This window comes from Oncorhynchus keta, chromosome 8 (assembly GCF_023373465.1).
Source record: "Oncorhynchus keta strain PuntledgeMale-10-30-2019 chromosome 8, Oket_V2, whole genome shotgun sequence".
Taxonomy (NCBI): domain Eukaryota; kingdom Metazoa; phylum Chordata; class Actinopteri; order Salmoniformes; family Salmonidae; genus Oncorhynchus; species Oncorhynchus keta.
Genome location: NC_068428.1, coordinates 5,945,324 through 5,972,676, shown reverse-complemented (window position 1 = coordinate 5,972,676; position 27,353 = coordinate 5,945,324). Strand labels below are relative to the sequence as shown.

General features: G+C 43.1%; 1 protein-coding gene across 1 annotated transcript; it reads right to left on the bottom strand.

The window, feature by feature from the left end:
* Positions 1-9,940: 9,940 nt before the first annotated feature.
* Positions 9,941-24,512, bottom strand: LOC118386747 (zinc finger and BTB domain-containing protein 1-like). Its single transcript, XM_035774518.2, has 2 exons — positions 24,223-24,512; positions 9,941-14,001 (listed from the first exon to the last, which is right to left on the bottom strand). The coding sequence occupies exon 2, from the start codon at positions 13,995-13,997 to the stop codon at positions 11,931-11,933; it is 2,067 nt and encodes a 688-aa protein (XP_035630411.1). The 5' UTR covers positions 13,998-14,001; positions 24,223-24,512; the 3' UTR covers positions 9,941-11,930.
* Between the last annotated feature and the right edge of the window lie 2,841 nt (positions 24,513-27,353).

Below are 27,353 nucleotides of genomic sequence, written 5' to 3'. Positions count from 1 at the left end.
AAAATTATCTGCCAAAATTGTTGCAACCCCTATTACTAGCCTGTTCAACCTCTCTTTCATATCGTCTGAGATCCCCGAAGATTGGAAATCTGCCGCGGTCATCCCCCTCTTCAAAGGGGGAGACACTCTAGACCCAAACTGTTATAGACTTACATCCATCCTGCCCTGCCTTTCTAAAATCTTCAAAAGCCAAGTTAACAAACAGATCACAGATGATTTCGAAACCCACTGTGTCTTCTCCACTATGCAATATGGTTTCCGAGCTGGTCATGGGTGCACCTCAGCCACGCTCAAGGTCCTAAACGATATCAGAACCACCATCAATAAAAGACAGTATTGTGCAGCTGTCTTCATCGACCTGGCCAAGGCTTTCAACTCTGCCAATCACCATATTCTTATCTCAAATGACTGCCTCGTCTGATTCACCAACTACTTCTTAGATAGAGTTCAGTGTCTCAAAAACGGAGGGCCTGTTGTCCGGACCTCTGGCAATCTCTATGGGGGTGCCAAAGGGTTCAATTCTCGGGCCATCTCTTTTCTCTGTATATATCAATGAAGTCGCTCTTGTTGCTGGTGATTCTCTGATCCACCTCTACGCAGAAGACACCATTCTGTATACATCTGGCCCTTCTTTGGACACTGTGCTAACAAACCTCCAAACGAGCTTCAACGCCATAAAACACTCCTTCCGTTGCCTCCAACTGCTTTTAAATGCTAGTAAAACTAAGTGCATGCTCTATACAACCGATTGCTGCCCTCACCCTCCCGCCCGACTAGCATCACTACTCTGGATGGTTCTGACCTAGAATTATATATTCATTAAGTACCAACACATATGTTCAACTGGTTCTATTACCGAAATATGGTTCCCTTCCCCCCACCCTTTGATGTTCCCAGACTCTCTATGTTTAAGAAAGGCTATTCAAGAGTCCTTCAGTCGAGTCAAGAGAGAGGGGAGAAAGGTATTTAAACCTTACCCACAGGCCAACGTCATGACACTGTTTTGCACCATAATTGCGCACACCTCGGTTTTGTTGCCAAACAACCAACCCATCTACAGTCAGATGAGAGTTGTTTCTTCAGTAGCTTACTTTTACTCTGGTAAAACACAATTTTCAACAGCACATTTAATAACAGTAACTTATCAAATTACATTGGTTGTAATAATAAAGCCTAATATTGCAGAAGTCATTTACAAGCATTTTTTAATGCTTAAGGTGCGCAGATGTGCAAAATCAGGGGTATATATCTCGCACAACAGCCTCACACGAAGCTGCACACAGTGTGCAGTTTGACTAGGCTACTGATATTGCCTGGGGTTGTTCAACATACAAAATGACTTGTAAGCTCAATGACTGAGTGTCAACACAGTTACTTGCCTAGCTCAACACTGAAGGAGAGGACACATCAGTTGTCACAAAAGATTAGGTACTTTCAGGAGGTAGAAAGAAAGTAATTTGCAAAAAACCTTTGTGAACCAATGATTCGTAGTGTTTGAATTGATTTTCTGACCCATGCATGCTTCATTTTGATCGATTCGGGGTCCCACAGACCGATGCACTTCTATCTTAAAAATACTTTTTTGGGGGCCGATGCTTATTGGTGAATTGTTACATACCTATGTTAACCTCTCTAGGATAGGGGACGCGTGCGTTCCACTTGGCCAAAAGCCAGGGAAAATGCAGCGCGGCAAATTCAAATAAAATTATATAAAAATCAAACTTTCATTAAATCACACGTGTAAGATACTAAATTAAAGCTACACTTGTTGTGAATCCAGCCAACATGTCAGATTTTAAAAAGGCTTTTCGGCAAAAGCATAAGAAGCTATTATCTGATGATAGCACAACAGTAAACAAAGAGAGTAGCATATTTCAACCCTGTAGGCGCTACACAAAACGCAGAAATAAAATATAAAACATGCCTTACCTTTGACAAGCTTCTTTTGTTGGCACTCCAATATGTCCCATAAATATCACAATTGGTCCTTTAGTTCGATTAATTCCGTCCATATATATCCAAAATGTCCATTTATTTGGCGCGTTTGATCCAGAAAAAAACAGCTTCCAATTTGCGCAACGTCACTACAAAATATCTCAAAAGTTGCCTGTAAACTTTGCCAAAACATTTCAAACTACTTTTGTAATACAACTTTAGGTATTTTTAAACATTAATAATCGATCAAATTGAAGACGGGTCTATCTGTGTTCAATACAGGAAGACAACAAACCAACGCTACTTTTCAAGTCTTGCGCAACTTTCAACAGTGTTACCCAGTTCCTAGATGGCCGTACTTCTTCATTGCACAAAGGAATAACCTCAACCAAATTACAAAGACGTCCAGTGGAAGCGGTAGGAACTGAAAACAAGTGCCTAAGAAATATCGTTTCCCAATGAGAACTCAGTGAACAGACAGAGACCTCAAAAACAAAAAAATCTGAACGGTTAGTCCTCGGAGTTTTGCCTGCTACATAAGTTATGTTATACTCACAGACATGATTCAAACAGTTTTAGAAACTTCTGAGTGTTTTCTATCCAAATATACTAATACTATGCATATCTTATATTCTTGGTATGAGTAGCAGGAAGTTGAAATTGGGCACGCTATTTATCCAAAAGTGAAAATGCTGCCCCCTGTACCTTAAGAAGTTTGAACCTTTTTAAAAAAGGGATTTAGAGTGAAAACCTGAACAAATTTGGAAAAACCTGTAACATTTTGGGGGAAACTAAATGGAATATAAAAATGACAGATTTTATAGGGCCCTAATATTCCACGATATGCAATACATAGAATCATTGTAAGATTCCATTCGACAACACTCAACTTGGCATTATATAGGCCTTTCATAATAACAGGGTACTCACAACAGAAAGAAATAGAACACAAGTAGACCTATTTTGTGGTATGTATGACCTATGCACGTTGTACTAGCGGATATAGTCAGCAGATGATGGCCAGCAGTGATTTCTGCATCCTGTGTGGAGTGGTGGGCATAATCAGGCCTAATTGCCTCTCCCAGGAAACTCAATTACTGTTTGACAGAGACTCAAGTCTCAGTGGGGGAGAAATGTGATATATAGCAGCTTTCTGATGTGTTTGGAGTTGATAGGGCTCCACAGTTGCCCGATAGAAGGCAATAGGGGCACTAGTTGTTGGTCAATCAATTTAGCAAGTGAAATGTAGAATTCAAGAAACATAAACTTGACAAAAAAACTGCTAAAACGGGAAAATGAACATACAGGACTAAAACATGGGTCAAGAAATGCTGTAGAATAGCCCTGGACTAATTCAAACAAACAACTGTAGAATAGCCCTGGACTAATTCAAACAAACAACTGTAGAATAGCCCTGGACTAATTCAAACAAACAACTGTAGAATAGCCCTGGACTAATTCAAACAAACAACCCTGGACTAATTCAAACAACTGTAGAATAGCCCTGGACTAATTCAAACAAACAACTGTAGAATAGCCCTGGACTAATTCAAACAAACAACTGTAGAATAGCCCTGGACTAATTCAAACAAACAACTGTAGAATAGCCCTGGACTAATTCAATTCAAACAAACAACTGTAGAATAGCCCTGGACTAATTCAAACAAACAACTGTAGAATAGCCCTGGACTAATTCAAACAAACAACTGTAGAATAGCCCTGGACTAATTCAAACAACTGACCCTGGACTAATTCAAACAAACAACTGTAGAATAGCCCTGGACTAATTCAAACAAACAACTGTAGAATAGCCCTGGACCAATTCAATTCAAACAAACAACTGTAGAATAGCCCTGGACTAATTCAAACAAACAACTGTAGAATAGCCCTGGACTAATTCAAACAAACAACTGTAGAATAGCCCTGGACTAATTCAAACAAACAACTGTAGAATAGCCCTGGACTAATTCAAACAAACAACTGTAGAATAGCCCTGGACTAATTCAAACAAACAACTGTAGAATAGCCCTGGACTAATTCAAACAAACAACTGTAGAATAGCCCTGGGCTAATTCAAACAACTGTTGGAGAGAGAACCTGTTCTGAGAGGAACAGCACACCCAACTGTACAAATTAGGAATCACAGCCTAGGCAACAGCAACAGACAACCCAATGAATTAATCTCCGCCAGCATGATTTGTTCATTGTTTTCCAACAGTACATTGCATCATATCAAAAGACATGTACGCAAGCAGAGTGCAACAACTAAAACACTAGGCCTACTGTGTGAATTGAAGCATAGTAAACACATTTGAATGAATTCGACAACACATTTTGCAATAACAGATTGCAGCAGTAATGTGCCTTCAAAGGGATCAAGCCGAGGGCATGGCCCAAAACTACACAATCACCATGGGGACTGAAATAGCAACTCTGCTGCAGTTGAATAATTAGCATCTATCCCTGAACTTCTTTTCCATTCCACTGTTAAAGCCAGTTACTTAAGTGTCTTAAAGTGGGGTGTTTAGGCTTTCCGGGGGTGGCCTTGTCTGCTTTTAGCTGGGCAGTGTTCAAAAGGGACAAAACAGAAGAAAATGCTCTAAAACAGAGTAAAACAGGGTGGTACTATGTGAACATGTCCAATAAGAAACAATTGTTTTTGTTCACTGCTACAAAAATAATTCTACGCTCTGACCTTATGGTGAGATTTCTGGCACAAAATGGATGCCATGGCATTATCCAGGTGGGTACTTCACATCAACAGTGGACGAGGAAAGTACTCCCAATACAATGTAAAGCGCCAGGAGCACCTAGAACAGCACTAGCTGCAAATCCAAACCATTATTATCAAGTTATCAAGGCCTACACACTGTATACAATATTGGATACAAACAACCAATCAACAGTGGGTTCTACAATAGTGTATACCTTCTACTACTGCTGCTGGCCCTATGATATAGTTGTGGGACCCTAAAGTAGCCTAACATATACTACACTACGTGGCAGAGCACTAGCTCCTACCCTTCAGAATGGGATAGCGCGCTATGCAGTTTAGCCTTGTGGCTGACATGCTGTTTTCATTGCACTTCGTAATTTGCATGGCACTGGTGTGTGTGCATCACTCTGCTCAACACTCTGCTCTGTTTCCGAACATTCCGTGGTGGTTTGGGGTCCAGCATTGCTGGTCCAGCAATGACAGCTGGTATAGAGAAACATGACTAGAATATGGGTTGAGAAAGTCTGAAATATCCCACTCTCTTTTCCTACAAGGAGTTAATAGTGTTAACCTTGTCTTCTGGCATACCACTTCTCACAAAGGAAAGGAAGCAGATGAGGACTATTGGATTGGGACACAGACCATGAAGCTCAATGGCAGACAGGTTCAAGAGGGATTTAAAACAGGATATGATGTCAAAGGGTAGATGTTCTGAATTGTGAAAAAAAATTGAGAACGTCAATGTTCTCTCAGCCTAGGTCATAATGAACAAAAGTAGTTTCACCTAATGAGAGTCACATTACCATAGTGAACCTTATAAAAGGTGAAAAGAAATCACTGCAGTTTGAGGTCAGGACAGAAAGCTGACAAACACATGTTCGTGTTATAGCAGACACACAGGGCTGTATAGAATGTGTTTCCATTTCCGGAAACACATTAGCAGAACAGCCAAGCTTTACAGATGTAAAACATTGATGTCAACCACACATTAGTACATTACACAGCTTCCTTTTCAAGGGTCTTATTTGTTCATCCTTGTGTGAGGGGATGGAGTTTCCTTGTCAATGTTAGGGGGTGATTTTATGCAAATTACTTACTTAAAAATCAATACAATACAATGTGATTCCGTCTCTCACAGTTGAAGTGTGCCTATGGTAATAATTACAGACCTCTACATGCTTTGGTAGTAGGAAGTAGGAAAACCTGCAAAATCGGCAGTGTGTCAAATACTCTCCCCACTGTGTGTGTGTGTGTGTGTGTGTGTGTGTGTGTGTGTGTGTGTATATATATATATATACACTGCTCAAAAAAATAAAGGGAACACTAAAATAACACATCCTAGATCTGAATTAATGAAATATTCATATTAAATACTTTTTTCTTTACATAGTTGAATGTGCTGACAACAAAATCACACAAAAATGATCAATGGAAATCAAATTTATCAACCTATCAACCCATGGAGGTCTGGATTTGGAGTCACACTCAAAATTAAAGTGGCAAACCACACTACAGGCTGATCCAACTTTGATGTAATGTCCTTAAAACAAGTCAAAATGAGGCTCAGTAGTGTGTGTGGCCTCCACGTGCCTGTATGACCTCCCTACAACGCCTGGGCATGCTCCTGATGAGGTGGCGGATGGTCTCCTGAGGGATCTCCTCCCAGACCTGGACTAAAGCATCCGCCAACTCCTGAACAGTCTGTGGTGCAACGTGGCATTGGTGGATGGAGCGAGACATGATGTCCCAGATGTGCTCAATTGGATTCAGGTCTGGGGAACGGGCGGGCCAGTCTATAGCATCAATGCCTTCCTCTTGCAGGAACTGCTGACACACTCCAGCCACATGAGGTCTAGCATTGTCTTGCATTAGGAGGAACCCAGGGCCAACCGCACCAGCATATGGTCTCACAAGGGTTCTGAGGATCTCATCTCGGTACCTAATGGCAGTCAGGCTACATCTGGCGAGCACATGGAGGGCTGTGCGGCACCCCAAAGAAATGCCACCCCACACCATGACTGACCCACCGCCAAACTGGTCATGCTAGAGGATGTTGCAGGCAGAAGAACGTTCTCCACGGCGTCTCCAGACTCTGTCACGTCTGTCACATGTGCTCAGTGTGAACCTGCTTTCATCTGTGAAGAGCACAGGGCGCCAGTGGCGAATTTGCCAATCTTGGTTTTCTCTGGCAATTGAAAAACGTCCTGCACGGTGTTGGGCTGAAAGCACAACCCCCACCTGTGGACGTCGGGCCCTCACACCACCCTCATGGAGTCTGTTTCTGACCGTTTGAGCAGACACATGCACATTTTTGGCCTGCTGGAGGTCATTTTGCAGGGATCTGGCAGTGCTCCTCCTGCTCCTCCTTGCACATAGGCGGAGGTAGCGGTCCTGCTGCTGGGTTGTTGCCCTCCTCCACGTCTCCTGATGTACTGGCCTTTCTCCTGGTAGCGCCTCCATGCTCTGGACACTACGCTGACAGACACAGCAAACCTTCTTGCGCACATTGATGTTCCATCCTGGATGAGCTGCACTACCTGAGCCACTTGTGTCGGTTGTAGACTCCGTCTCATGCTACCACTAGAGTGAAAGCACCGCCAGCATTCAAAAGTGACCAAAACATCAGCCAGGAAGCATAGGAACTGAGAAGTGGTCTGTGGTCACCACCTGCAGAACCACTCCTTTATTGGGGTTGTCTTGCTAATTGCCTATAATTTCCACCTGTTGTCTATTCCATTTGCACAACAGCATGTGAAATTTATTAAATAAATAAATAAAAACAGTGAAGAGGCGACTCCGGGATGTTGGCCTTCTAGGCACAGTTCCTCTGTTCAGTGTCTGTGTTCTTTTGCCCATCTTAATTTAATCTTTTTATTTGCCTGTCTAAGATATGGCTTTTTCTTTGCAACTCTGTAATCTGTTACTCCCCAACCTTGGATATGGCTACTATATCCAGGTTTGGATACTGCTTTCAAGCTAATTTCTGCAGCCTTAATAAATATGTGATCAATAGATTTCATTCCTGTCTGTTTTTAACTCCCCTGGTAGCTTGACTGATAACCTGAACCCAGTTGCAGGCACTGGTTACAGTAGCAAGAGTCAGAAGAAGTGCAATGTCTCCCCCTAGTGAGCTTCATAGGAGACACACCTGAGTTGGCATCTGGTTCATTAAAGTGATGGTGAGGCTATCCCACTGGTCCGACAGGTGATATGAGCTGAATAACTGGTTTTGGTTTTGACCAGCAGGGTTGCCACGCTCTGTTTGGCCTTTCTCCTGTCCTTCTAAACTTTTTATAACGAATTAGACATGTCACGTGATATAGGTGAGGCCTCAATGCAGCCAAAGACATTAGGAAAAGGTAACCAATTCAGTGTTTGTATGCAAAACTATACACAATCGATCATTCAGATAAATGCTTAAGAATATGCTGTAAAAGGTGTGTAAAAGGCTTCCGTTTGAACTCAAACAGAGACGCATATCAACATATGGTGTTTACCTTTGTGTGATATTGGTTTCTATCAGTCAGGGCACTGCACTAGCTACTGATAGACACTCACATTGAACCTCTCCGGCAAAGCCTCATTTCTCCTCGATCATCCTTTCCAGCTCTATGGCTGTATTGGATGGGTGTACAACCTCCAGCTCTGCAGAACACTAGCAAGGGGAAAACATGGAGTTAATTAACAAGCAACTGTATACCATCTTTGTGAAAAGTAAAAAAGTTTTTTTCTTCTTCAGAATAATATTTCTCTATTAGGATGTGCCGGCATTCAGCGTTGTAGATGAATGACCACAACATCGTTGTCTTGTTGACTCTTGCATTGGCATAGACCATCACCAAGTTTGCAAAACAGAATGAAAGTGTAGTGTTTAACAAGGAAAATTTCATTTGAAAAACTGAAATATTGAGTAAATATGCACCACTAGATTGCTGACTAAAGCTATGCTATGCTAGAGTTTTTTGCCAAAGCTAACTAGCAGCTATAACGTTAGCTAGCATTGCTAGAATTGTGACTTTGCCACAAAATTGACAGAGTAAAAATTCACGAAAAGTAGGAACAATGTTTGTAGCAACTAAATTACCTAGCTATATCAAAAGCAAACTTTATTTGTACTTTATTTTACCTTTAATACTAACGTTATGGGCCATGATGAATTTGTAAACCAATACACTTTGGCAAGCACATTTTCGCCATCTTGTTTCTAGCTACCACCGAGAGCTAGCAATATTTTGCCCACCTGACCAACAGGCCTAGCCTTCTCCAGGTACCACCTAGGTTTGATTTGGACAGTTATGCATGGTGGATTGACAGATGAAAGCAGCTTGCACCATACTTAACTTGGTTAAAACGATCAATCTTGTTTTTTCTGTCATGTCGTGCAATCAGTTGCTGTATCACGACCATTAACTTGTGTCTATCCTAAAAATACTCCATATCAAGAGTGTAGTTGCAGCCAAATCAATCATAATATACCATTTGCATATAGCTCTGTTATCTGCCCTGTTGGATTATACTCTAAATCATTAGAGTACAAACCAGTGCTCGATCCCTCTGGTATATGGTCTAGCTACATATCTAGGACTGCTGCCAGGTGCTGACTAGTGCTGACTGAGGGAGCTAGACTTATTTTGTATATTTTTCCATCATTAAATATTTCAAATACTCAGTGCTTGACTCGGACGGAAATAGGTTTCGGTACTCATTTTGGGTGTCAGTACTGCTTATATTTAAGTGCAGGAGCTCCACAATACTTTTGAGCTAATATTCTAGAAGAGAAAGAGGAGCTCAAGCAGTATAATATATTTTCATAACTCAGCTCCGGCAAGCTCCTGCTGAAGTCAAGCCCTGAAAAGACTACAACCCTTGCCTAGGTAGGTCCGTTATGATCTCTTCAAAGTGGGTTAACTGTATTGGAGCCATGGTTAGCAAGTTTGCCTCTGGGCTGTTGATGCTCCCTACATTGTGATCAGAAGTGGGATGAGTCTATCAGAGTTGCGTGTACACCTGAGGGACTTGTTATGTTGAAGCCAGGGTACACGCTTTTCCGAACAGAGGGGATAGGGTAACAACCCTTGACCTAAGTAGGCCTATTACGATTTCCCCCCAAGTGGGTTACCGTTTTGGAACAGTGATTAGAAAGTTTGCCTGTGGGCTTTGAGACCCATAGGGGAGTTGCACTGTTGCTGTCTGCTACAATACTTTGTATATATGTGGTAATTAAGTAAAATGGGAGACAACATGAAAGACTAATTAACATAACCCACTGGAGTTCGATAGAAACAAAAATGTTTTTTCACACGGAGAGTATCCTCTTGGTTTATTCAGACCTTGAGAAAAAGCATCAATATCCAAATGAAAACATCAATCGTGGGTAAATAATATATTTTTTAAACAGCTTTACAAACCGGTGCGATAATGTTTTGACCTCTCAGATACCCAAACATCAGTCAACCAACAAAACTGACATTTCTGAGTGTGAACACAACACAACCATTAAAAAGGTCAAATTTTAAAAAACAATGAAATGACCACCAAAAAACAGTGACAGTGATACACTAAATTCAGATCCTTAAAAGATGACTCATCACTCTTGATCTTTTGAAACAGGATACATACTAAGCCATTTAACACTACTGTGAAAACTAACCAACAGCTAGAACAGTAACCTTTGAGTGTACTAGGCCTACCTTTTACCAAGGGAAATCAGCATCACTTGGGGTGAGTTATCAGATTGTATGTATGTATTATTTTAAAGGATTATTTTAGCCCCTGAAGGGATGTCACCCTGTTAAGGTAACTAAATAGACAACCTCCATACATGGTTATTTTGTAAGCTACATTGTGATGGTTTAAGAGGCTTCACTAGCTCCCACACTAATGCATGTCGTGTCAAGCTGTTTTCAGAGATTATGTTCTCTCTGCAGTGAAACAAACAACATGATTGGCATTTCACAGTAGCGACATGTGTGCGATACTATCTAACATGCAGGAGACATATTGCTCAAGTAGTTCCCCGCAATACAACACCAATGTAGGACAAACCTTAATATTGGCTGTGCAATGCAATCAAACGAAAGGGCTGATCTGATTGGTCAAAAGACCACTTAGTGAAATGGTCTGCCTGTGTAAATGCAGCCAAGTTAATACAAAGGCAAATGTAAAGGGAAGCTTTAAAATGTAACACACATTTTACTTTGATACCTATCCAAGCTGAAGAGAAGGCTAAAGTAACACGAATGAAATAGAGATCACTTAGTACATAAAAGTTCCTAAGAGTGGATTCAGACTTCATGATTTTAGGCTGTGTACAGTATACACAAAGGAAATACTACAGTTTTTGATTTGTCTGTAAAGCCAAAATGATGGCCGTCCTAGTCACTGGGTACAGAAGTTCTGTTGCTAATTGTATAGGTAATTTACAGTACCCCTACATTGCCATGAAATCTGAACAACAGATTAAATCATTGATTATGCAAAAGAGCGAATGCATGCGCTTGCCTTTGTGGCATGAACAATTTCATAGGGAATTAAGTTATAACCATTGGCAATATTCAGTATGCGTTTCTATTTGTTCTGGTTTCAACCAGTGGAGCAATTCTAGTGTTTTTGTGTATTGACATTATTTTAAATGTATAAGTGCTGGTACAGTAACTGCTCAACAAAACTATATTGAAGTGTGGATTCATATTACAATAATAATTTAAAAAAAGCTTAATTTGAATCCACTTCATTCCATTAACTGTGTATTACATAGGCTGTTTGCTAGACACTAGATTCCAAAAGCATTAAAACATGAACAAATTTGCTAAGGATTTGTCTATAAATGTTTACATTTTTAATTTAACTAGGCAAGTCAGTTTAGAACACCAGCCAAACCCGGACGACACTGTGCCAATTGTCCACCACCCTATCTGACTCCCAATCCCGGCCGGTTGTGATACAGCGTGTACTCGAATCAGGGAGTCTGTAGTGACGCCTCTAGCACTGAGATGCAGTGCCTTAGACCGCTGCGCCACTCTACTGTGTGTGGCAAATGTGCTAAGGATTTGTCTACTGTATGTGGAAATGTCATGAAATTACATTGTGTGTTTAGTACAGGGGTGGAAAACAAATAGACATCAAACTCAAAAATATATGCCTAAACTTTTAGGCAATAAGACACTTCGATTATGCATACATTTTGAAAGTGCAGATTTAGTAGGTTCTATTTTTTGGTGTTTAAGTGCATACATTTGTTCTCACTTTTATGACTTTGAAGTAACAGACAGACATTCATTCAGGCAGGACACAGTCTTTTGGTGTGTTTGGAGTTGTAGTGACTCCGCATGTCCTTGCGAAGGCGAAACTTCTCCCCACAGACGCTACAGAGGTACAGGTGCACGTCCATGTGCTTCTCCAGGTGCTCTCCGCTGGGGAAGATTTGAAAGCACACCTGGCAGATAGTCTCCCCGGCTGACAGGTGCGAGGTCATGTGGCGCACATGGTCATGTTTGAGGAAGGTGCCCTGGTCGCACACGGGGCAGACGTAGCGCGCCATGCCCTTGTGCATGTCGGTGTGCAGCCGGAGCTGCCGCTCACGCAGGAATTGCTTGCCGCACGTCTGACAGCTGAACTGCTTCTCCTTGGTGTGGACGGTGTAGTGCTCCCGCAGGTGGCAGCGCTGGTAGAAGCCCTTACCACAGATGGCACAGAAATGCTTGCGCCGGTGGTCAGGCTCGACACCGTCATCCTCCAGCAGGACAGGGCGGAACAGCTCCTGCTCGTGGCAGGTCAGAGCGTGTTCCAAGGCCAGGCTTTCACTCTGGAAAAGCAGGCCACAGTGGGGGCAGGCCAGGTCGCCCCCCTCCAGCAGCCCATCGTCCATGGCCTGCAGGTCCTCTGGCAGGGGCGTGTCGCCTTCCTCCCCATGAGAGTCAGTGTCAGCACTTTGAGGTTCACCACAGCGCTCAGCATGCTCCTGCAGTTGCCACCCCTTGATTAGGACCTGGCCACACCTCCCACAGGCACAGATGTGGCCCATGTGGCTGGAGATGTAGTGGGCTGACTGGTACTCCTCCGTGAGAAGTTCTCCACACAGCTCACATGGCAAACTTTCCCCGTCCTTCTTCTCCTCTTTAATCTTGTGCATCTTAGCAGGTATGCCAGAATCCTCATTGCTGGACATGTGCCCTTCAAATGGCTTGTTGCTGTCATTCATGACGGAAACACCAGCCATGGGCTCCTGGTCAAATTTAATCGGGTCCTTCATTGTGTCATTGAGTGCACTGTGCCTCACACTGATATCTTCCACCTGGACCACCTTAATGCCATCCATCATCTCGGACACCACGTTTTCTTCCGGCTCCACCTTGATGGCAATATTTCTGGCAGACCCAGGCTCGTTTTCCGTACCAGTTGCCACAGACCTGATCGCCGTGTCGGAGTCAGACTTGTGGTCCGGCCAATCTCCTCTAGCCTTGCAGACCACCCTGTGCTCCTCCATCTCCTCAGAGGCCGAGCTCTCCGCCTTGCTGGAATCATTGTCTGCCTCTGCGCTGGTCCTGGGGACCTTGAAGGCCTTACGGTTGGTGCAGGTGAGGATATGCTCAATCAGCAGCTTCTCGCAGCTGAAAACAAAGCCGCAGTCGTCGCAGGTGTATGTGCGTCCGAAGCGGGGGCGCTCTTTTAAGGTGGCGATCCGGGCGCTGGGCCTCTTGCGCAGGTCACAAGGTTGCTCAGCTACACTGTCTAGAAACGGTGATGCTACTACTACCAAAGGGGGTGCCACTTCCTCCACCACGAGTGGAGGCCTGTTGACTGGGACAGGAATGCTTGGTTGCACAGCAGTAATTGCAACTTTGGGCTTGCTCTCTGGGGCACCTGGCTTCTGCTGCTCATACATGCGGACTCCAAACATCATTTTGCCGATAATTGCCGGGCCAGCGGAGGAAGAGGAGCTGGACGAGGAAGAGGTAGAGGAGGACGGTGTGAGGTTTGAGGCGCTTCTGATGTCCCCGAGGTCCTCCGGGGAGTCAGGGATGTAGTACATCTGCAGGAAGGCCATTGAGGCCTTGAGCTCCTCGAACTCATAGCTGCCCACCACGATGCGGCCCAAGTACATGAGCTGCAGGATTAGGTCGAAGCACTCCGCGCTAATCTGCATGTTGCTGAGGTCCATGCGCGCCGTCCCCTGTTGGTCTCGGATGAACATCATGCGGAAGTAGGAGCTGCAGGCAGCCAGCATGGCCTTGTGGGCCCGGAAGTAGATGTCGCCGATGGCAATGCAGCAGTCACACAGGAAGCCCCACTCCCGCTGGTTGTTGAACTGCTGCAGGACATGCTCGCTGTGGCTCGGCCTCGCCATCAAACTGGAAAAGGAGCAGAGAGGAGAGAATTAGCAAAGCAATGCTTAAATCTACAGATGCTAAACAACAGCAATGTAGCACCAAATCTGTTCGAAAACAAGTGTGTAAACTTGTGCAGAGACCAATTGCATGTCTTACGATGTCTTTATAAAGTAAATTAAGCTGTTATTTCTTCATGATACCCCGAGAAAAATAAAAGGTTAAATGCAACAATATAAGAGACATATCTGAATCAGTCTTTTCACAACACAAGAGGAGACCCAATAAACGCAACATAAAAACACAATTGTAGTACTCCACGCTCCTAGGCATTCGATAATTTACAGATGAATGGTTGCTTATTAAATTATTTTTAAAGATTAACACTCATGCCTTAAAAAAAGGTGGAATCCACAAGTCGCCCCACTTCTTGTGTTGTGTTTTCACTTTGAATGAATACAATTGGGTTGAGCCCTGAGCCGCCTTGGGCTGGCCTTTTGGGCAAGGTGTGTCATTGTGCTAAATCATGCCTACTCAAACGACGCTGCTGCCATGGCTTCGGAGCCAGGTTGCGCCTTCAATATGCCGATAACATTTAGGGAGCCTTGTTTTCAGATAATCGAAGAGAATTCTCTTGGTGGATAATGCATGTCGGCATTTGATTGTAAGGAATTCTAGGTCAGGTGAATAAAAGGACTTGAGTTCCTGTATGTTGTTATGATCATATGATCACACCACGACTCCTTAATCACAAGGCATACACCCCTGCCCTTCTTCTTACCAGAGAGATGTTTGTTTCTGTCTGCATGACGCGTGAAGAAACCAGGTGGCTGTGCCGACTCCGATAACGTATCCCGAGTGAGCCATGTTTCCGTGAAACAGAGAATGTTAAAATCTCTGATGTCTCTCTGCCACTGGATCCTAGACTTCCTGATGGGCCGCCCCCAGGTGGTAAGGGCAGGTAACAACACATCTGCCACACTGACCGTCAACACGTGGGCCCCCAAGGGGTGCGTGCTCAGTGCCCTCCTGTACTCCCTGTTCACCCATGACTGCACGACCATGCACAACTTCAACACCATCATTAAGGCCTGATCACTGACAACGATGAGACAGCCTATAGGGAGGTCAGAGACCTGACCATGTGGTGCAAGGACAACAACCTCTCCCTCAACGTGATCAAGACAAAAGAGATGATTGTGGACTACAGGAAAAAGAGGACCGAGCACGCCCCATTCTCATCGACGGCACTGAAGTGGATCAGGATGAGAGCGTCAAGTTCCTTGGCATCTACATTACCAACAAACTAACATGGTCCAAGCACACCAAGACAGTCGTGAGGAGGGCATGACAAAACCTATTCCCCCTCAGGAGACTGAATAGATTTGGCATGGGTCCTCAGATCCTCAAAAGGTTTTACAGCTGCACCATCAAGAGCATCCTGACGGGTTGCTACAGAGGGTACGAGCGTACGGCCCAGTACGTCACTGGGGCCAAGCTTCCTGCTATCCAGGACCTCTACACAAGGCGGTGTCAGAGCAAGGCCCACAAAATTGTCAAAGACAACAGCCACCCGAGTCATAGACTCTTCTCTCTGCTACCGCACGGCAAGCGACACCAGCGCGCCAAGTCTAGGTCCAAGAGCCTTCTAAACAGCTTCTACCCCAAGTCATAATGATCCCGGGCAGCTCATCAAATGGCTACCCAGACTATTTGCACACCACATGCTGCTACTCTCTGTTATTATCTATGCATAGCCATTTTAACAACTCTACCTGCATGTACATTATTATCTCAATTACCTCGACACCGGTGCCCCCCCACATTGACTCTGTACCGGTACCCCTTGTATATAGCCTCCACAATGACACAGTACCGGTACCCCTTGTATATAGCCTTCACATTGACTCTGTAACGTAGCACCCTGTATATAGCTCCGCTACTGTTATTCTCTGCTGCTCTTTAATTATTTATTTTTCTCATCTCTTACTTTTTTTTAATAGGTATTTTCTTAAAACTGAATCTTAAGGGCTTGTAAGTAAGCATTTCACTGTAAGGTCTACCTACACCTGTTGTATTTGGGGCATGCAACAAATATCAATGTTATTAACTATTATCAACTGCTGTCTATTTGGTTAGAAAGATGGTTCTATACAGAGGATAATTCTGTACTGAATGGAGAGCCATCCTCCTATAGGTTGACTTCATCCACACACACACACACACACACACACACACACACACACACACACACACACACACACACACACACACACACACACACACACACACACACACACACACACACACACACACACACACACACACACACACACACACACACACACACACACACACACACACACACACAGGTAAGGGATGAAGGGAACCTGTAGGAGGATAGCTCTCCATGACAAGGGTTGGGCGTGAAATGACAGTAGGCTGTTTAATACTAAGCCATACTGACTGATGAGTGGCATGGATTGGTACTCGACTCAGTCCCACACAGTATATTATCATTTATTTAGCTAACTGATTATCCATAGTTGCCTCTTTTGATACAGCAACAGTCTTAAAATGCACTGTTACCTTGAATGCAACATTAAGATGTTAAACTTTCCAACTCCAAATTAACTCTATGACATTTCCTATTTTTACTCTCTCTCTCACTGCAGTTGTTCTCAGATGATGGATTAGTGTGTGTAGAAAACATATCTGACAAGGTTAGTCAGGCTTCTACTTGGACCACTACACCTATGAGGCAGAGGATGCCAATTTTGACCTGTGTGTTACCTTTGACCTTGACATAACTTTCTAAGGCTTTTGGGGTCATGGGTGTTCCCTAACTCATTTTGTGCCTTACACAACTTAACACATATGTATCCATTCACCTTCCTCCATTCACCTGGGGTATCAAACTCCAATATTTGTGAACTCAGAGGAAGGCTTCAACAGCAGAGGGACATCAGGGAAATGTGGCGTCTTTGTTTTTACTAAGACGTGGCTTACGAACAATAAACTCGACTCTGCTATACATCCGGACGGCATCTCCATATTTCGATTGGATCGAGTGGTGGCTTCTGGTAAGTCAGGGTTAGGGGCTGTGCTTTCTCAAACAATTCCTGGTGTCCCGAAGTTGAAAACATTGCAATCCTCTTCACCCCATCTGGAGTTTCTGATGTTTAAATGCCAACCCCACTATATGCTGAGGGAATTCACGCGTTTTATTATCGCATCTGTGTACATACCGCCACAAGCAAAACCAAGGCGGCACTCAGCGAACTGTAAAGGATCATTAGCCTGTAAGAATCCTCTCACGCGGAAGTAGTCTTTATTGTTGCGGGTGACTTTCAAATCAAACCAGTCTAAAACAAATGTTTCCAAAAAAAAAATCACCAACATGTATCCTGCCCCACAAGAGGATCCAGCGTGCTTGACCATGTATACACAAACATCCATTTAAAAAAAGATTTTACCTTTATTTAATTTGACTAATATTATGGTATTTCTATTCAGAGAAAAATGAAAAACGAAACCCCCATGGTTTCCGATAGGGTGGAATGGAAAATGCGGCGCTGTACAACGTGATGGTCGGGGGTAGGCTACGGGATTGGAGGAGCCTAAATGGTTTGCCTTCATTAGACAGATTTGTACCAATATTTCTGTAAATCAGCAATATTTATTCCCATAGTAATTCGTTATGGATCCATAACTAAATAATCATCTGCATTTTGAAAGAGTATTTTTTATCATTATTATATTGATGAAATGTGTTTTTGTTTATTAGGTTACTGTGCAATATACAATACTGTAGTAAACATTTTTTTTTACTGTAGTAAACATGGGAAAGTGCCTAATTCCTTACATAAGGGAGAGCAGTCTGTACTACAGAATGCGGGGCACGCAGGAGACCAGTGTTATTTCACAGTTGTGATGCCTTTACTATAATTCTACAATGTAGAAAATAGTAAAAATAAAGAAAAATCCTGGAATGGCAATTGACTGGTACTTGCTTAATTAAATTGACTAATATTATGTTTTTTCTATTCCAAGAACTATGAAAAACTCTCTGGGTTTCCATTAGGATGGAACAGAAAATATGGTGCTGTACAACGTGACGGTCGGCAGTACAGTACTGGGCTATTTAGCAAAAGAAGCTCCGTAGGGCACGAGGAAAGAGTAGGTTGTGCTTGTAAATAAGAATTTATTAACTTTTTGGGGATGGGGGCAGCATTTGGAATTTTGGATGAAAAGCGTGCCCAAAGTAAACTGCCTGCTACTCAGGCCCAGAAGCTAGGATATGCATATAATTGGTAGATGTGGATAGGAAGTGCTCTACAGTTTCCAAAACTGTTAAAATAATGTCTGTGAGTATAACAGAACTGAAATGTCAGGCGAGAACCTGAGGAAAATCCATCCAGGAAGTGCTATTATTTTGAAATGGGTGTTTTTCCATTGAAAGCCAATCCACCATTTAAAGGGATAGGACCCAGATTCCATTCCCTATGGACTCCACTAGCTGTGCACAATCTTTAGACATTGTTTCTGGCCTTTATTCTGAAAATTGAGGGAGAATGAGCTGTTTCAATGAGAAGTCCCCAACCTGTTTGGTGCGTAATCCCGAGAGCGCGTCTTTCTTGTTTTTCATTTAAATTGACGACACTATTGTCCAGTTTAAATATGATTGATTATTTAGGCTAAAAACAACCTGAGGATTGATTATAAGCATCGTTTCACATGTTTCTAAGAACTTTACGGATACGATTTGGAATTTTCATCTGCCTCTTGTGAACGCACTTGAGCCATTGGATTATTGAACAAAACGCGCCAACAAAATTGAGGTTTTTGGATATAAAGAGGGACTTTATCAAACAAAACAAACATTTATTGTGTAACTGGGAGTTTTGTGAGTACAACCATATGAAGATCATCAAAGTGATTCATTTTATTGCTACTTCTGACTTTCGTGACTAATCTACTTGGCTGCTAACTGTTTGTAAAGTTTTGTGTGCGGAGCGCTGTCCTCAGATAATCACATGGTTTGCTTTCGCCGTAAAGCCTTTTTGAAATCTGACACGGCGGCTGGATTAACAATTAAGTGAAGCTTAAGGTTAGTGATTCATTTCTCTCTTTCTGCTTTTTGTGACTCCTCTCTTTGGCTGGAAAAATGGCTGTGTTTTTCTGTGACTTGGCTCTGACATAACAATCTTTTGGTTTGCTTGCGCTATAAAGCCTTTTTGAAATCGGACACTGTGGTGGGATCAACAAGAAGTGTATATTTAAAATGGTGTAAAATATTTGTATGTTTGAGGAATTTTAATGTTGGGATTTCTGTTGTTTTGATTGGCGCCCTGCACTTTCACTGGCTGTTGTCCTATCGATCCCGTTGGCGGGATCTCAGCCCAAAGAGGTGAAAGACTGTGCATCCGTATTCATCGACCTAGCCAAGGCATTCGACTCTGTCAATCACCACATTCTTATCAGCAGACTCAACAGCCTTGGTTTCTCAAATTACTGCCTTGACTGGTTCACCAACTACTTCTCAGACAGAGTTCAGTGTGTCAAATCGGAGTGCCTGTTGTCCGGACCTCTGGCAGTCTCTATGGGGGTGCCACGGGGTTCAGTTCTCGGGACGACTCTCTTCTCTCTTCTCAATTATGTCGCTCTTGCTGCTGGTGATTCTCTGATCCACCTCCACGCAGACAACACCATTCTGTATACTTCTGCCCCTTCTTTGGACACTGTGCTAACTAACCTCCAGTCGAGCTTCAATGCAATACAACTCTCCTTACATGACCTCCAACTGCTCTTAAATGCAAGCAAAACTAAATGCATTCTCTTCAACCGATCGCTGCTAGCACCTGCCCACCCATCCAGCATCACTACTCTGGACGGTACTGACCTAGAATATGTGGACAACTACAAATACCTAGGTGTCTGGTTAGACTGTAAACTCTCCTTCCAGACTCACATTAAGCATCTCCAACCCAAAATGAAATCTAGAATCGGCTTCCTATTTCGCAACAGAGCATCCTTCACTCATGCTGCAAAACATACCCTCGTAAAACTGTCCTACCGATCCTTGACGATGTCTTTTACAAAATAGCCTCCAACACTCTACTCAAGAAATTGGATGCAGTCTATCACAGTTCCACCCGTTTCTCTGAAGCTGGAGACTCATATCTCCCTCACTAGCTTTAAGCACCAGCTGTCAGAGCAGCTCACAGATCCTTGCACCTGTACACAGCCCATCTGTAAATAGCCCATACAACTACCTCATCCCCATACTGTATTTATTTTGCTCCTTTGCACCCCAGTATCTATACTTGCATATTCATCTTCTGCACATCTACCACTCCAGTGTTTAATTGCTATATCATAATTACCTTGCCACTATGGCCTATTTTATTGCCTTATCCCTTATATTATCTCATTTGCACACTGTGTATATACTTTTTCTACTGTATTATTGACTGTATGTTTGTTTATTCCATGTGTAACTGTATTGTTGTGTGTGTTGAACTGCTTTGCTTTGTCTTGGCCAGGTCGCAGTTGTAAATGAGAACTTGTTCTCAACTAGCCTACCTGGTTGAATAAAGGTGAAATAAAATAAAACCTCTGGGACTTGTTGGATTGGAGGGTGAGGGCTAGGTCCATTCCCCCAGAAATGTCTTAATGCAGCTGGTGGCGACACCAGATAATGACTGTTACTTTTGACCCCCCCCCCCCTTTGTTTAGGGACACATTATTCCATTTCTGTTAGTCACATGTCTGTAGAACTTGTTCAGTTAATGTCTCAGTTGTTGAATCTTGTTATGTTGATACAAATATTTACACATGTTAAGGTTTTTTCAAATAAACGCAGTTGACATTGAGAGGACGTTTCTTTTTTTGCTGTGTTTATGTCAAGGAAACAACTTTATAGGTGTAAGCAATAGAGTGAATGCACTTTGAAGTAAATCTCAGCCCTGTTAAAGTGGCAATATGTAACTTTTGGGGGGACCAGACCAAATTAACATAGAAATGTGAGTTATAGATCTGTCATTTCCATTGTAAGCAAGTCTAAGAAGCAGTAAATCTGTTCTATGTGCCCTATTTCTATGCTTTCAGTTATTATTTTTTAAGCACATTTTTTCTTTAAATAGGCAATTCAGTTAAGAACTCATTTTTATTTACAATGACGGCCGACCCCAGCCAAACCCTAACGACGCTGGGACAATTGTGCACCGCCCTATGGGACTCCCAATCATGACCAGTTGTGATACAACCTGGAATTGAAACAGTCTGTAGTGACGCTTCTAGCACTGAGATGCCATGCCTTAGACCACGGTCACACTTGGGGATCCGTAAGTTTAGTTTTTGTGTTTTTTACTATTGATTTTGTACACCAGCTTCAAACAGTTGAAAATACAATATTTTGGGTTATGGAAAAGATATTTCACAGTGGTTTAGATGGTACAATGATTCTCTACACTATACTAGCTGATTTTGTCACAAACTGAAATTAGGCCAACTATTACAATTTCGCTAACTAGGAAATGTCTGAGTGATTTTTTCATAGTCTAACTTTAAATGTACACAAAAATATTTTATTGATCATAGTGATTCAGGATTATCATTAAAAAAACAGGTTAACATGCCTCACCAATATTAGACAACTATACAGAAAGCTCTTGAAATAAGTAAATCAAATCAATGATGAGAACAGTCAGATTAACCAATACGTGACTGGACACAGTGGCGTAACGGGAAGATCGGAATACCATGAACCAAGAGGTTGTGAGTTCAAATCCCAGGTTAGAAAATGTTGAATATTTGCTGTATAAATGAACATGCACAATGTAATCATCTACTTCAGTGTGTAAAAGGCTCTGGAGCAACGAACCGCCCTTGCTGTCTCTGCCTGGCCAGTTCCCCTCTTTCCACTGGGATTCTCTGCCTCTAACCCTATTACAGGGGCTGAGTCACTGGCTTACTGGGGCTCTCATGCCGTCCCTGCAGGGGGTGCGTCACCTGAGTGGGTTGATTCACTGTTGTGGTCATCCTGTCTGGGTTGGCGTCCCCCCCTTGGGTTGTGCAGTGGCGGAGATCTTTGTGGGCTATACTCAGCCTTGTCTCAGGATGGTAAGTTGGTGGTTGAAGATATCTCTCTAGTGGTGTGGGGGCTGTGCTTTGGCAAAGTGGGTGGGGTTATATCCTTCCTATTTGGCCCTGTCCTCGGGTGGGGCCACAGTGTCTCCTGACCCCTCCAGTATTTATGCTGCAGTAGTTTGTGTCGGGGGGCTAGGGTCAGTTTGTTATATCTGGAGTACTTCTCCTGTCCTATTCGGTGTCCTGTGTGAATCTAAGTGTGCGTTCTCTAATTCTCTCCTTCTTTCTTTCTTTCTCTCGGAGGACCTGAGCCCTAGGACCATGCCCCAGGACTACCTGACATGATGACTCCTTGCTGTCCCCAGTCCACCTGGCCATGCTGCTGCTCCAGTTTCAACTGGCCTGGGCCCTAGGACCATGTCCCAGGACTACCTGACATGAGGACTCCTTGCTGTCCCCAGTCCACCTGGCCATGCTCCTGCTCCAGTTTCAACTGTTCTGCCTTACTATTATTCAACCATGCTGGTCATTTATGAACATTTGAACATCTTGGCCACGTTCTGTTATAATCTCCACCCGGCACAGCCAGAAGAGGACTGGCCACCCCACATATGCTCTCTCTAATTCTCTCTTTCTTTCTCTCTCTCGGAGGACCTGAGCCCTAGGACCGTGCCCCAGGACTACCTGACATGATGGCTCCTTGCTGTCCCCAGTCCACCTGACTGTGCTGCTGCTCCAGTTTCAACTGTTCTGCCTTATTATTATTTGACCATGCTGGTCATTTATGAACATTTGAACATCTTGGTCATGTTCTGTTATAATCTCTACCCGGCACAGCCAGAAGAGGACTGGCCACCCCACATAGCCCGGTTCCTCTCTAGGTTTCTTCCTAGGTTTTGGCCTTTCTAGGGAGTTTTTCCTAGCCACCGTGCTTTTACACCTGCATTGTTTGCTGTTTGGGGTTTTAGGCTGGGTTTCTGTACAGCACTTTGAGATATCAGCTGATGTACGAAGGGCTATATAAATAAATTTGATTTGATTTGATTCAATTACACCTGACAACTGATACACAGAAATGATCCCATAAAACGTGTCTAGAACATTAACATCTTAGATTCTGATAAAATGGTAACCATACTCTGGGTAGGATCTATGTGACATTATGTAGATGGTCTCTTAGAAACATTCATTACACATCACACAAACATTCCTATGAAAACGTTATTTAATGACCTAATGAGATTCTTAAGGAACCTTCTCTAAAGTTGTGGGGACGTTCTTGTTAGCTGGGGTGGCCCTTCAACCAGAGGGTACAATAGGGACAAATCTGCTGTGATTCGGTTATTCTAACAAGGCCCTTAATCCCTATACTCCAGGCGTGCTACACCGTGGCAGACTCTGGCATCCAGCCGCTCAGTGTGTGTGTACCTCGGGAAGCAAAAAGGACCGGTTTCTATATTGCTTATCATTTTTGATGTGATATACAGCCAGCCTGTCAATGACATATGTTCTACAGTGTTGACATAGAGGGGTTCAGTCTGCAATAACTAAGCATTTGTAGCCTTTTTTTATTTTAAGCCTTAGCTGACTAAAATCCACTCCATAGTGAAGGAAGTTGAGTTCATCAGAAATGCCTTTCAGCTCTTCAAGCCTAAATCTATAACATTCTAGAATGCATTTGAACGTAGTTGACCACAATGAACTATCTGCTATCATCAATGGTCTACTTTGAGAATGTGCAGTCAGTAAAAATAACCTCATGTTTGTGGTTCAAAACAGCAGTTTTTTGTCAGGACTCCACGACGACTCAAATTGAGAGGTTTTACATCCCACCCACGCATCTTCATTTGCCTAATTTGGAGACTGTCGCGCGGACATCATGTCTGTCAATCATACCACAATAAATAGTAATAATCAGCTAGACAGATTTACAATCATTCCGATCGGAGCAACAGAGTGGTGCTTCTTGAAAATATCGGACCAAACAAAGTGAAACCAAAATGGAGAGCTCCACGGCAGTGTTGTCGGAAATGTCACGCAAGCACGCACTGCCACCCCGCGCTGCTTCCCGCATTCACGCTAAGTGAAAAAAGGCACAAGGTTTTTCCAAACGCCGGAATGTTGACCCTGTGAAAACACTGAATAAATACTCACCGAAAACAAAGGTGGCCGACTGTGGCTGTAGTAAAACTCAAGTTGGGTTGTACTGTCCAGAAGTTCCACCTGAACCGCTTTTATCCAAGCATAAAGTTGTGACGAGAATAATCGCGAGGGCGAAGCCCCTTCTGCAGCAGGGATGACTGAACTTCCGCACAGCCGCTGTTTGAGCTCGTTCACCGCACTGAGCCTGATCGAGCCCCACTCACGCAAATCCAACCCTCTCGAGACTGCACAGTAGAGTAACAAGGCAGGTAACATTACTCAGTTGAATGCTTGCAGTTAAAATGGACGAACATAGAAAATGTGATTTATGTGATACTGGCATAGTAGGCTAGTTATTATATTATACATGTAGGCCTGTACAATTGAATTAGGCATATCTTCCTCATCATTAATTTGATTAATAGCCAATGTGTATTGCACGGGCATTTACTATAATGACCGCCGATTATGTTTAGGCTACATTTCAGCATAAAGGCAAATTAGAATAAACTTTGACATATCCAAGGCATACGTTAATTAGAACTTTGCTGCACTCATTGGCTGAGCATGGCATGTACATTTGATGATCTATAAGAAAGTGTTCTCTGCTGCAAAGTTTGTTAACGAACATCATATTTTTATTAGGGTGGCGTAAAACACTATGTGCAAAAATAAATAAATACGTGCGTTCGTTCGCTACCCAGACAGGTGATTTTTACACATTTTATGACCTGACAGAAAATGTACATGGGACACACACTTTTTGTGTTTATTAGGATATAGCATCAAGTACTAGGATTAGGATATACAGTGTCTGAGTGTCTCATAGTGTTATTGTAAGAGTATCGTTCCATAGTATAGTAATTCCATACCCAGCATTTGGAATTCAGTTTATGTCCTCCCACTGCTAAAGGGTGGAGATCCCTCAGATGCTAATAACAATCGTCCTATCTCCAAACTCCCTGTCCTGGTCAAAGTCTATGAATTCCTAGTGAATTCACTATCCTGGCCAAGGTCTATGAATCCGTAGTGAACTCACAGTTCAACAACTTATTGAAAAGAACATACTGAGCAGGGTTCAGTCTGGCTTTAGATTGGGGCACAGCACCACAACTGCAGCTATGGCAGTGGCAAACAACATGATAGGAGAGACCATGTGAGGTTTGTCATTCTCAAAACTTTTGGCCACGACTGTATGTAAAACTTCCAACTTCAACTTTGTTCTTTCTGGATTCCAATAGAGTGACAATCGCTGAGAAAGGGGCAGGGCAACACATTTTACAATCAAATCCAGCTTTATTCACAAAGCACATTTCAGACATGGCAACACAACGTGCGTTACAGGGGGAAAAAAACACTGAAGTTTAAAACTGAAATATTTACTACACAACAAACGTAAGAGGATTCAAAACAAAAGAATAACAATACAAACTGAACGACTAAAAAGCACCCTGAGGAAAAGCAAAGGAAAAAAGACGCGTTTTAAGATCTCTTTTATATATGTCCACAGTTTTGGCCCCCACCAGGTTCTCTGGCAGGCTATTCCAGAGGCTGGGAGCATAATAACTAGAGGCTGCCTCTCCATGCCTCTTGTTCTTAGTGTTTGGGATAGTTAAAAGGCCAGAAGACCTGAGGGACCTATTGGGTACATAACTCTAAAGCATGTCCGACATGTATTGGGGTGTACAACCGTGGATTGATTAAAAAAAAACAATATAAGTATAAAAATGTATTATCAAACTCGCAGGCAGCCAGTGGAGAGACCTTAATACCGGTGTAATGTGTGCTCTCTGTCTGGTCTTGGTCACTACCCACGCTGCAGCATTCTGTATGTTTTTCAGTTGACCAATGGGTTTCTTGGGTAGAGCAGACAGGAGAGCACTACTACAGTAGTCAAGGCTGCTTGTAATAAAAACACGGATGAGTCTCTCTGTATCAGCCAGAGAGAGAAATGGTTGCACCTTGGAGATGTTCCTCAGGTGGTAAAAAGCTATTTTGGTCACATTCTCAATGTGTGATTCAAAATGTATTACCTGGTGTTTTCTCTTTATTGCCTGTGAATGACAATGTGCGGCCAGATTCTCTCTCTGTGCTGTGGCTCAAACAATAAGTACCTCGGTCTTGTCTTGATTTAGCTGGAGGAAGTTGTGTGCCATCCGAGTATTTAAATCACTAATACAGTCTAATAATTTATCCATGGAGCTAAAATCGTCTGGGGACACAGAAATGTAAAGTTGTGTATGGTCTGAGTAGCAGTGAAATCAACGCTGTTCTTTCTGATAACGCTCCCAAGGGGGTAACAATATAGAAACTGAACAGTAACGGGACCCAAAATCGAACCTTGTGGAATGTCACATGTGATATGTATTTTCTATGAGTTATGTTCACCAAGGGTGACGACAACTCTTGACGGGTTAAATAGGTCCTAAACCAATTTAGATCTGGACCAGAGAGGCACACCCACCTCTGCAGTCTGTCCAGAAGGGCATCATGGTCAACAGTGTTGAATGGAGCACTTAAATCCAAGAGTACAAGGACAGAGAGCTGTTTAGCATCTGTGTTGGCTCTAAAGATAATTGACTACTTTACAGCACCCTCAGCACCCCTACATCCCGCGGCTATAAGCCAATCTACAAAATGTATTTGAATGAAATATATTAAACTGATTATGATTAGATTTAACCTAATTTCAGGACCTCTATACCAGGCGGTGTCAGTGCAAAGCCCACAAAATTGTCAAAGACTCCAGTCATAAGACGCGCTCTCACCACTGGTGTCCCCCAGGGCTCTGTTCTAGGCCCTCTCCTATTCTCGCTATACACCAAGTCACTTGGCTCTGTCATAACCTCACATGGTCTCTCCTATCATTGCTATGCAGACGACACACACACACAATTAATCTTCTCCTTTCCCCCTTCTGATGACCAGGTGGCGAATCGCATCTCTGCATGTCTGGCAGACATATCAGTGTGGATGACGGATCACCACCTCAAGCTGAACCTCGGCAAGACGGAGCTGCTCTTCCTCCCGGGGAAGGACTGCCCGTTCCATGATCTCGCCATCACGGTTGACAACTCCATTGTGTCCTCCTCCCAGAGCGCTAAGAACCTTGGCGTGATCCTGGACAACACCCTGTCGTTCTC